Source organism: Procambarus clarkii, chromosome 21 (assembly GCF_040958095.1).
Source record: "Procambarus clarkii isolate CNS0578487 chromosome 21, FALCON_Pclarkii_2.0, whole genome shotgun sequence".
Taxonomy (NCBI): Eukaryota; Metazoa; Arthropoda; class Malacostraca; order Decapoda; family Cambaridae; genus Procambarus; species Procambarus clarkii.
Window position 1 is genome coordinate 8,629,113 of NC_091170.1, and position 13,464 is coordinate 8,642,576.

Consider the following 13,464-nt stretch of genomic DNA (forward strand, 5'->3'; position numbering starts at 1 on the left):
TATAACTATGGTTACTGTCGTTCTTGAATGATATAGCTATAGTTACTGTCATTCCAGAATGATATAGCAATAATTACTGACAATCTTGAATGATATAGCTATAGTTACTGTCATTCTTGCATGATATAGCTATAATTACTGTCAATCATGAATGATTTAGCTACAGTTACTGTCGTTCTTGAGTGATATAGCTATAGTTACTGTTATTCTTGAATGATATAGCTATAGTTAGTCATTCATGAATGATATAGCTATAGTTAGTAATTCATGAATGATATGTGTATAATTACTGTCATTCTTGTATGATTTAGCTATTATTACTGTCATCCTTGAATGATGTAACTATAGAAACTTTCGTTCTTAAAGGAAACAGCTATAGTTACTGTCATTCTTGAATGATTTAGCTATAGTTACTCTCATTCCTAAATGATATAGCTGTAGTTACGTTCATTCTTGAATGATTTAGCTATAGTTACTGTTATTCTTGAATGATATTGCTATAGATACTGTCATTCATGAATGATTCAGCTATAGTTACTGTCATTCTTGAATGATATAACTATAGTTACTGTCATTCTTGAATGATATAGCTATAGTTACTGTCATTCTAGAATGATATAGCTTTAATTACTGTCATTCTTGAATGATTTAGCTATAGTAACTCTCTTTCTTGAGTGATTTAGCTATAGTTTCTGTCATTCTTGTATGATATAGCTATAGTTACTGTCATTAATAAATGATTTAGCTGTAGTTACTGTCATTCTTGAACGATATTTCTATAGATACTGTCATTAATGAATGATTTAGTTATAGTTACTGTCATTCTTGAGTGATGTAGATATAATTACTGTCATTCTTGAATGATTTAGCAAAAGTTACTGTCATTCTTGAATGATGTAAATATAATCACTGGCATTCTTGAATGATTTAGCAAAAGTTACTGTCATTCTTGAGTAATATAGCTATAGTTACTGTCATTCTTGAAAAATATAGCTTTAGGTACTGTTATTCTTGAATGATATAGCTATAATTACTGTCATTCTTGAATGATTTACCTATAGTTATAGTCATTCTTGAGAGATATAGCTACAGATACTGTCATTCATGAATGATTTAGCTGAATGATGATGATTGTTACTGTCATTCTTGAATGATATTGCTATAGTTGCTGTCATCCTTGTATGATATAGCTATAGTTACTCTCATTCTTGAATGCTATAGCTATGGTTACTGTCATTCTTGAATGATATAGCTATAATTAGTGTCATACTTGAATGATTTAGCTATAGTTACTGTCATTCTTGAATGATATAGCTATAGTTACTGACTTTCTTGAATGTTCTAGCTATAATTACTGTCATTTTTGAATGATATTGCTATAGTTACTGACATTCTTGAATGGTATAGCAATAGCTACCTTCATTCTTGAATTATATTGCTATAGTTACGGACATTCATGAAAGGTATAGCTATAGTTACTTTCTTTTTTGAATGATATAGCTATAGTTACTGTATTTATTGAATGATATAGCTATAATTACTGTCATCCATGAATGATTTAGCTATAGTTACTCTCATTCTTAAATGATATAGCTGTAGTTACTGTCATTCTTGAATGATATTGTTATAGTTACTGTCATTCGTGAATGATTTAGCTGTAGTTACCGTCATTCTTGAATGGTTTAGCTATAGTTACTGTCATTCTTGAATGATATATCTATAGTTACTGTCATTCTTGAATGATATAGCTATAGTCACTGTCATTCTTGAGTGAAATAGGTATAGATACTGTCATTCATGAATGATTAGGCTATAGTTAGTGTCATTCTTGAATGATATAACTATGGTTACTGTCGTTCTTGAATGATATAGCTATAGTTACTGTCATTCCAGAATGATATAGCTATAATTACTGACAATCTTGAATGATATAGCTATAGTTACTGTCATTCTTGCATGATATAGCTATAATTACTGTCAATCATGAATGATTTAGCTAGAGTTACTGTCGTTCTTGAGTGATATAGCTATAGTTACTGTTATTCTTGAATGATATAGCTATAGTTAGTAATTCATGAATGATATGTGTATAATTACTGTCATTCTTGTATGATTTAGCTATTATTACTGTCATCCTTGAATGATGTAACTATAAAAACTTTCGTTCTTAAAGGAAACAGCTATAGTTACTGTCATTCTTGAATGATTTAGCTATAGTTACTCTCATTCTTAAATGATATAGCTGTAGTTACGTTCATTCTTGAATGATTTAGCTATAGTTACTGTTATTCTTGAATGATATTGCTATAGATACTGTCATTCATGAATGATTCAGCTATAGTTACTGTCATTCTTGAATGATATAACTATAGTTACTGTCATTCTTGAATGATATAGCTATAGTTACTCTCACTCTTGAATGATATAGCTATAGTTACTGTCATTCTAGAATGATATAGCTTTAATTACTGTCATTCTTGAATGATTTAGCTATAGTAACTCTCTTTCTTGAGTGATTTAGCTATAGTTTCTGTCATTCTTGTATGATATAGCTATAGTTACTGTCATTAATGAATGATTTAGCTGTAGTTACTGTCATTCTTGAACGATATTTCTATAAATACTGTCATTCTTGAATGATATTGCTATAGTTACTGTCATTCATGAATGATTTAACTATAGTTACTGTCATTCTTGAATGGTTTAGCTATAGTTACTCTCATTCTTGAATGATATAACTATAGTTACTGTCATTCTTGAATGATATAGCTATAGTTAATGTCATTCTTGAAAGACATAGCTATAGATACTGTAATTCATGAAGGATTTAGCTATAGTTATTGTCATTCTTAAATTATATAACTATGGTTACTGTCATTCTTGAAGGATATAGCTATAGTTACTGTCATTCTTGAATGATATCGCTATAGTTACTGTCATTCTTCAATGATATAGCTATAGTTACTCTCATTCTTGAACGATTTAGCTATAGTTACTGTCATTCTTGAATGATACTGTTATAGTTACTGTCATTCATGAATGATTCAGCTATAGTTTCTGTCATTTGTGAATGATATAGCTATAGTTACTGTCATTCTAGAATGATTTAGCTATAGTTACTCTCATTCTTGAATGATATTGTTATAGTTACTGTCATTCATAGATGATTTAGCTATAGTTTCTTTCATTCGTGAATGATATAGCTATAGTTACTGTCATTCTTGAATGGTTTAGCTATAGTTACTGTCATTCTTGAATGATATATCTATAGTTACTGTCATTCTTGAATGATATAGCTACAGTTATTGTCATTCTTGAATGATATAGCTATAGATACTGTCATTCATGAATGATTAGGCTATAGTTAATGTCGTTCTTTAATGATATGACTATGGTTACTGTCATTCTTGAATGATATAGCTATAGTTACTGTCATTCTTGAATGATATAGCTATAATTACTGACAATCTTGAATGATATAGCTATAATTACTGTCAATCATGAATGATATATCTATAATTACTGTCATTCTTGTATGATTTAGCTATTATTACTGTCATCCTTGATTGATTTAGCTATAGAAACTTTCATTCTTAAATGAAACAGATATACTTACTGTCATTCTTGAATGATTTAGCTATAGTTACTGTCATTCTTGAATGATATAGCTATAGTTACTGTCATTCATGAATGATATAGCTATAGTTACTGTCATTCTTGAATGATTTAGCTATAGTTTCTGTCAATCTTGAATGATATTACTATAGATACTTTCATTCATGAATGATTTAGTTATAGATACTGTCATTCATGGATGATTTAGCTATAGTTACTGTCATTCTTGAATGATTTAGCTATAGTTACTGTCATTTTTGAATGATATTAGCTATAGATAATGTCATTCATTAATGATTTAGCTATAGTTACTGTCATTCTTAAATGATTTAGCTAAGTTTACTCTCATTCTTGATCGATATTGCTATAGATACTGCCATTCATGAATGATTTAGCTATAGTTACTGTCATTCTTGAATGATATAGCTATAGTTACTGTCATTCATGAATGATATAGCTATAGTTACTGTCATTCTTGAATGATTTAGCTATAGTTACTGTCAATCTTGAATGATATTGCTATAGATACTTTCATTCATGAATGATTTAGCTATACATACTGTCATTCATGGATGATTTAGCTATAGTTACTGTCATTTTTGAATGATATTAGCTATAGATAATGTCATTCATTAATGATTTTGCTATAGTTACTCTCATTCTTGAATGATTTAGCAATATTTACTCTCATTCTTGATCGATATTGCTATAGATACTGCCATTCATAAATGATTTAGCTATAGTTACTGCCATTCTTGAATGATATAGCTATAGTTGCTGTCATTCTTGAATGATATAGCTATAGTTACTGTCATTCTTGAATGATACTGCTATAATTAGTGTCATTCTTGAATGATTTAGCTATAGTTTCTGTCATTCTTGTATGTTATAGCTATAGTTACCATCGTTACTGACATTGTTGTATGGTATAGCTATAATTACTTTCATTCTTGAATGGTATAGCTATAGTTACTAACATTCTTGAAAGGTATAGCTATAGTTACTTTCATTTTTGAATGATATAGCTATAGTTACTCTAATTATTGAATGATATAGCTATAATGACTGTCATTCTTGAATGATTTAGCTATAGTTACTCTCATTCTTAAATGATATAGCTGTAGTTACGTTCATTCTTGAATGATTTAGCTATAGTTACTGTTATTCTTGAATGATATTGCTATAGATACTGTCATTCATGAATGATTCAGCTATAGTTACTGTCATTCTTGATTGATATAACTATAGTTACTGTCATTCTTGAATGATATAGCTATAGTTACTGTCACTCTTGAATGATATAGCTATAGTTACTGTCATTCTAGAATGATATAGCTTTAATTACTGTCATTCTTGAATGATTTAGCTATAGTAACTCTCTTTCTTCAGTGATTTAGCTATATTTTCTGTCATTCCTGTATGATATAGCTATAGTTACTGCCATTAATGAATGATTTAGCTGTAGTTACTGTCATTCTTTTAACGATATTTCTATAGATACTGTCATTAATGAATGATTTAGCTATAGTTACTGTCATTCTTGAGTGATGTAGATATAATTACTGTCATTCTTGAATGATTTAGCAAAAGTTACTGTCATTCTTGAATGATGTAAATATAATCACTGGCATTCTTGAAAGATTTAGCAAAAGTTACTGTCATTCTTGAGTAATATTGCTATAGTTACTGTCATTCTTGAAAAATATAGCTATAGGTTCTGTTATTCTTGAATGATATAGCTAAAATTACTGTCATTCTTGAATGATTTACCTATAGTTATAGTCATTCTTGAGAGATATAGCTACAGATACTGTCATTCATGAATGATTTAGCTGAATGATGATGATTGTTACAGTCATTCTTGAATGATATAGCTATAGTTGCTGTCATTCTTGTATGATATAGCTATAGTTACTCTCATTCTTGAATGCTATAGCTATGGTTACTGTCATTCTTGAATGATATAGCTATAATTAGTGTCATACTTGAATGATTTAGCTATAGTTTCTGTCATTCTTTTATGATATAGCTATAGTTACTGTCATTCTTGAACGATTTAGCTATAGTTACTGTCATTCTTGAATGATATAGCTATAGTTACTGACTTTCTTGAATGTTCTAGCTATAATTACTGTCATTTTTGCATGATATTGCTATAGTTACTGACATTCGTGAATGGTATAGCAATAGCTACCTTCATTCTTGAATGATATTGCTATAGTTACGGACATTCATGAAAGGTATAGCTATAGTTACTTTGTTTTTTGAAGGATATAGCTATAGTTACTGTATTTATTGAATGATATAGCTATAATTACTGTCATCCATGAATGATTTAGCTATAGTTACTCTCATTCTTAAATGATATAGCTGTAGTTACTGTCATTCTTGAATGATATTGCTATAGTTACTGTCATTCGTGAATGATTTAGCTGTAGTTACCGTCATTCTTGAATGGTTTAGCTATAGTTACTGTCATTCTTGAATGATATATCTATAGTTACTGTCATTATTGAATGATATAGCTATAGTCGCTGTCATTCTTGAGTGATATAGTTATAAATACTGTCATTCATGAATGATTAGGCTATAGTTAGTGTCATTCTTGAATGATATAACTATGGTTACTGTCGTTCTTGAATGATATAGCTATAGTTACTGTCATTCCAGAATGATATAGCTATAATTACTGACAATCTTGAATGATATAGCTATAGTTACTGTCATTCTTGCATGATATAGCTATAATTACTGTCAATCATGAATGATTTAGCTACAGTTACTGTCGTTCTTGAGTGATATAGCTATAGTTACTGTTATTCTTGAATGATATAGCTATAGTTAGTCATTCATGAATGATATAGCTATAGTTAGTAATTCATGAATGATATGTGTATAATTACTGTCATTCTTGTATGATTTAGCTATTATTACTGTCATCCTTGAATGATGTAACTATAGAAACTTTCGTTCTTAAAGGAAACAGCTATAGTTACTGTCATTCTTGAATGATTTAGCTATAGTTACTCTCATTCTTAAATGATATAGCTGTAGTTACGTTCATTCTTGAATGATTTAGCTATAGTTACTGTTATTCTTGAATGATATTGCTATAGATACTGTCATTCATGAATGATTCAGCTATAGTTACTGTCATTCTTGAATGATATAACTATAGTTACTGTCATTCTTGAATGATATAGCTATAGTTACTGTCACTCTTGAATGATATAGCTATAGTTACTGTCATTCTAGAATGATATAGCTTTAATTACTGTCATTCTTGAATGATTTAGCTATAGTAACTCTCTTTCTTGAGTGATTTAGCTATAGTTTCTGTCATTCTTGTATGATATAGCTATAGTTACTGTCATTAATGAATGATTTAGCTGTAGTTACTGTCATTCTTGAACGATATTTCTATAGATACTGTCATTAATGAATGATTTAGCTATAGTTACTGTCATTCTTGAGTGATGTAGATATAATTACTGTCATTCTTGAATGATTTAGCAAAAGTTACTGTCATTCTTGAATGATGTAAATATAATCACTGGCATTCTTGAATGATTTAGCAAAAGTTACTGTCATTCTTGAGTAATATAGCTATAGTTACTGTCATTCTTGAAAAATATAGCTTTAGGTACTGTTATTCTTGAATGATATAGCTATAATTACTGTCATTCTTGAATGATTTACCTATAGTTATAGTCATTCTTGAGAGATATAGCTACAGATACTGTCATTCATGAATGATTTAGCTGAATGATGATGATTGTTACTGTCATTCTTGAATGATATTGCTATAGTTGCTGTCATCCTTGTATGATATAGCTATAGTTACTCTCATTCTTGAATGCTATAGCTATGGTTACTGTCATTCTTGAATTATATAGCTATAATTAGTGTCATACTTGAATGATTTAGCTATACTTACTGTCATTCTTGAATGATATAGCTATTGTTACTGACTTTCTTGAATGTTCTAACTATAATTACTGTCATTTTTGAATGATATTGCTATAGTTACTGACATTCTTGAATGGTATAGCAATAGCTACCTTCATTCTTGAATGATATTGCTATAGTTACGGACATTCATGAAAGGTATAGCTATAGTTACTTTCTTTTTTGAATGATATAGCTATAATTACTGTCATTCTTGAATGATTTAGCTATAGTTACTGTCAATTTTGATCGATATTGCTATAGATATTGTCATTCATGAATGATTTAGCTATAGTTACTGTCATTCTTGAATGATATAGCTATAGTTGCTGTCATTCTTGAATGATATAGCTATAGTTACTGTCATTCTTGAATGATATAGCTATAATTAGTGTCATTCTTGAATGATTTAGCTATAGTTTCTTTCATTCTTGAATGAAATAACTATAGTTACTGTCATTCTTAAATGATATAGCTATAGTTACTGACATTCTTGTATGGTATAGCTATAATTACTGTCATTCTTGAATGATATAGCTATAGTTACTGACATTCTTGAAAGGTATAGCTATAGTTACTTTCATTTTTTAATGATATAGCTATAGTTACTGTAATTATTGAATGATATAGCTATAATTACTGGCTTCCTTGAATGATTTAGCTATAGTTACTCTCATTCTTAAATGATATAGCTGTAGTTACGTTCATTCTTGAATGATTTAGCTATAGTTACTGTCATTCTTGAATGATATTGCAATAGATACTGTCATTCATGAATGATTAACTTTAGTTACTGTCATTCTTGAATGATATAACTATAGTTACTGACATTCTTGAATGATATAGCTATAGTTACTGTCACACTTGAATGATATAGCTATAGGTACTGTCATTCTTGAATGATATAGATATAATTACTGTCATTCTAGAATAATTTAGCTATAGTTGCTGTCTTTCTTGAGTGATTTAGCTATAGTTACTGTCTTTCTTGAGTGATATAGCTATAATTACTGTCATTCTTGAATGATATAGCTATAGTTACTGTCATTCTTGAATGATGTAGATATAATTACTGTCATTCTTGAATGATTTAGCAAACGTTACTGTCATTCTTGAAAGATTTAGCAAAAGGTATCGTCATTCTTGAGTGATATTGCTATAGTTACTGTCATTCTTGAAAAATATACCTATAGTTTATGTCATTCTTGAATGATATAGCTATAATTACTGTCATTCTTGAATGATTTAGCTATAGTTACAGTCATTCTTGAAAGATGTAGCTACAGATACTGTCATTCATGAATGATTTAGCTGAATGATGATGATTGTTACTGTCATTCTTGAATGATATAGCTATAGTTGTTGTCGTTCTTGAATGATATAGCTATGGTTACTGTCATTCTTGAATGATATATCTATAGTTACTGTCATTCTTGAATGATATAGCTATAATTAGTGTCATACATGAATGATTTAGCTATAGTTTCTGTCATTCTTGTATGATATAGCTATAGTTACTGTCATTCTTGAATGATATAGCAATAGTTACTGACATTCATGAATGTTATAGCTAAAATTACTGTCATTCTTGAATGATATAGCTATAGTTACTGACATTCTTGAATGGTATAGCAATAGCTACTTTCATTCTTGAATGATATAGCTATAGTTACTGTCATTCTTGAATGATATAGCTATAATTACTGTCATCTTTGAATGATTTAGCTATAGTTACTCTCATTCCTAAATCATATAGCTATAGTTACTATCATTCCTGAATTATTTAGCTATAGTTACTGTCATTCTTGAATGATATAGCTATAGTTACTCTCATTCTTGAATTATATTGCTATAGTTACTGTCATTCCTGAATGATATAGCAATAGTTACTGTCATTCTTGAATGATATATCTATAATTAGTGTCATTTTTGAATGATATAGCTATAGTTACTGTCATTCTTGAATGATATAGCTAGAGTTATTGTCTTTCTTGAATGATATAGCTATAATTACTGTCGATCCTGAATGATATAGCTAGAGTTACTGTCATTCTTGAATGATATAGCTATAGTTACTGTCATTCGTGAATGATTTAGCTATAGTTACTGTCGTTCTTGAGTGATTTAGCTATAGTTTATGTCTTTCTTGAGTGACATAGCTATAGTTACTGTCATTCCTGAATGATATAGCTATAGTTACTGTCTTTCTTGAATGATATATCTATAATTAGTGTCATTTTTGAATGATTTAGCTATTGTTTCTGTCATTCTTGTATGATATAGCAATAGTTACTGTTATTCTTGAATGATATAGCTAGAGTTACTGTTATTCTTGAATGATATAACTATAGTTACTGTCATTCTTGAATGATATAGCTATAGTTACTGTTAATCTTGAATGATATTGCTATAGTTACTGTCATTCTTGAATGATAAGGCTATAGTTACTGTTATTCTTGAATGATATAGCTATAGGTACTGTCATTCTTGAATGAAATTGCTATAGATACTGTCATTCATGAATGATTTAGCTATAGTTACTGTCATTCTTGTATGATATAACTATAGTTATTCTCTTTCTTGAATGATATAGCTATAGATACTGTCATTCTTGAATGATATAGCTATAATTACTGTCATTCCTTAATGATTTAGCTATAGTTACTGTCTTTTTTAGTGATTTAGCTATAGTTACTCTCTTTCTTGAGTGATATAGCTATAATTACTGTCATTCTTGAATAATACAGCTATAATTACTGTCATTCATGAATGATTTAGCTATAGTTTCTGTCATTCCTGAATGGTATAGCTATAGTTACTGTCATTCTTGAATGATATAGCTATAGGTACTCTCATTCTTGAATGGTATAGCTATAATTACTGTCATTCGTGAATGATTTAGCTATAGTTACTGTCATTCTTGAGTGATATTGCTCTTGTTACTGTCATTATTGAATGATATAGCTATTGTTACTGTCATTCTTGAATGATATAGCTATAATTACTGTCATTCTTGAATGACTTATCTATAGTTACTGTCATTCTTGGATGATAAAGCAATAATTTTTGTCATTCTTTTATGATTTAGCTATAGTTACTGTCTTTCTTGAGTGATTTAGCTATAGTTACTCTCATTCTTGATTGATATAGCTATAGTTACTGACATTCTTGAATGTTATAGCTTTAGTTACTGTCATTCTTGAATGATATAGCAATACTTACAGTCATCCTTGAATGATTTAGGTATAGTTACTCTCATTCTTAAATTATATAACTATAGTTACTGTCATTCTTAAATGTTATAGCTATAGTTACTATTTTTCTTGATTGATATAGCTCTAATTACTGTCATTCTTGAATGATTTAGCTATAGTTACTGTCATTCTTGAATGATATAGCTATAGTTACTGTCATTCTTGAATGTTATAGCTATAGTTACTGTCATTTTTGAATGATATAGATTACTGTCTATAGAATGTTTACTATGGATTATAGAATGATTACTATAGATTACAGAATGATTACTCTAGATTATAGAATGATTGCTATAGAATATAGAATGATTACTATATATTATAGAATGATTACTCTAGATTACCATAGAATGATATAAGATTACTTTCATTTTTGAATGAACAATAGTTATTTTACTTTATGATTGTTAAAATATTCTGAAAAAGTTTAAGCATCATCATCTCTCATCTCCCTCTACCACAGATGTCCCCGAGGCCAGCATCAGCATCGAGGGGGGTGGCAGCCAAGGACGGGTGGCCAGCAAGAACGTCGGAGTGGGCGGCGTGGGCGGCGTGGGCGGGTTGCGGGCGGGGGACTCTGCCACCCTAACTTGCGCCGCCCGCGCTAACCCGCCCGCATATAACTTCACCTTCTTGTTCAACGTGAGTTACTTTGCGAAACTTTGAGTCCTGGTGATCCAGTTATTCAGTTTGGTGATTTAGTTGTGGATAATCCCTCACATTTTTTTTTAACGGATTGTTTGAGTTCGTAAAGAATATGATGATTAGGTGAGAGTCTGGGGGGGGGGGATTGTGCTATCATCCTATCTCTTGTACGATATCACTTAATATATTTGTTATATCGATATGTTCCAGCCCTCATAAACACCCGGAGGCAGCAAAAAGGAAAACTAATGACTTTTCCTTCCTCCTCCAAAAGTAGGAAGTAATGTGCTATACAAAGCTAGTACTTCCCCTCTCCTTTCTGAGAACCGGTTGTCGATCATCCGTTCCTTGTCCCCCCCCCCCCACCCGCCTCATACCTTCCCCCGTCCAAGTGGTTGGGCACTATTCCTCCCCCGTCAAATCCCAAATCCTTATCCTGACCCTTTCCAAGTGCTATATAGTCTTAATGGCTTGGCGCTTTCCCCTGATAATTTCCTCCCTCCATCCCCACACCACCCCCCATCCCCCTTCCCCAACACTCGCTCCTTCTCTGATAGCTCCCCATTATATCCCTGGAACACGAGCTGTCAGATAGTTTACAACCAGGTCTTGAATTACGGCTCGGTGAACACGGTTGAACAGCTAAATGATTGGTTCATTGAATTTCTGTGATATTGTGTAATCTTGCTGCTCTGGGATAACTGTTTGATGGGGTTCTGGGAGTTCTTCTACTCCCCAATCTCGGCCCGAGGCCAGGCTTGACTTGTGAGAGCTTGGTCCACTAGGCTGTTACTTGGAGCGCCCCGCAGGCCCACATACCCACCACAGCCGGTTGGTCTGTGAATCGTTCCTACACTGGTTCATTTTTTGACTGCTAAAAACTCATAAGAACTTGCCTTAAACTCACGAAAACTCTTCCAGTCATCCGGGTTGAATGAGGGCTCGAACTGCGGACAGCTTGTGAAGTTGAAGCTCACGCGCTTTATTTCACGAAAGCTCTTCTGAAACTCGTGAAAACTTTTCATCAAACCCCCGAAAACTTGCCTGGCACTAAAGAAAACTTGTCTAAAACTCGTGAAAATACCTTAAACTCCAGAAAACGCCTAGAGCTGAATATTGGTCTAAAACTTATGATTGTAGGTTCAGATATCTTTTCATATGTAGATTAGTTTTAACTCCTTTTGAGTTTCACTGACCTTTACTTTCATTTGTCTTATCTTTCTTATTATCTTAAGAGGCCGTTCCACTCACCCACAAATCGTATGTCCAAAAGTCTCAATATTCGTTCTAAAACCAAATAACGTTCCCAATGTTAGATCTTGACATTTGAAATGTGTTCCTTTGCAGACCGCAAGTGAGAGAGTTTCGACCTTATCTTTTATCTTGAAAAGGCACGTACGACTCTACTGAGAGTGCCATATCTTACCCCCAATTGCCTTCATTCGGCGACATTTCCTGCCCTTTCATTTGGCGTTGCTCCCGCGCTATATTTTGACTTTTTTAAACTATTAATTGTCACTAAATTGGGTTCCTTCAGCTGTCAAGAACCTGTCTAACAGCAATAAGAAATATCCGGGACATTTCGTAATTACCTTTACAGTTAAAAAAAAAATAAAAAAAAATTGCACTCATAAGAAATGTATAAAATATATTTTATGCAGAATAAATCCATAACTAATTTTATATAAATTCGGAAAAGGTCAAAAAATTAGCTTCTCTTATAGAAAATGCATAATTAATTAGTTATTATTACAGAAAATTCATAATTAATCTGTACTATTACAGAAAATACATAGTTAATTAGTTACTATTACAGAAAATAAATAATTAATCAATTACAATTACAGAACATGCATGATTCATTAGTTAGAGTTTCTGAGAAGCATAATTTATTTCAGTTTACTGTTAGAGTAATTAGAGTAAGTAGAGTTGCCTAATTAGTTAAAAAAAATCATAAAGTGCATAATCAATTGGTTAAAGTGCAAAAAATTAACAATTACAA

General features: G+C 30.8%; 1 protein-coding gene across 1 annotated transcript in view; it reads left to right on the plus strand.

Annotated features, from left to right (window-relative positions):
• Nucleotides 1-13,464, plus strand: part of LOC123748436 (uncharacterized) — a 283,872-nt gene that overhangs the window by 204,696 nt on the left and 65,712 nt on the right. Inside the window, exon 8 of the mRNA XM_069328429.1 lies at nucleotides 11,281-11,459. Within this exon, the coding sequence (XP_069184530.1) occupies nucleotides 11,281-11,459 (179 nt within the window). The remainder of the gene's footprint in view (nucleotides 1-11,280; nucleotides 11,460-13,464) is intronic.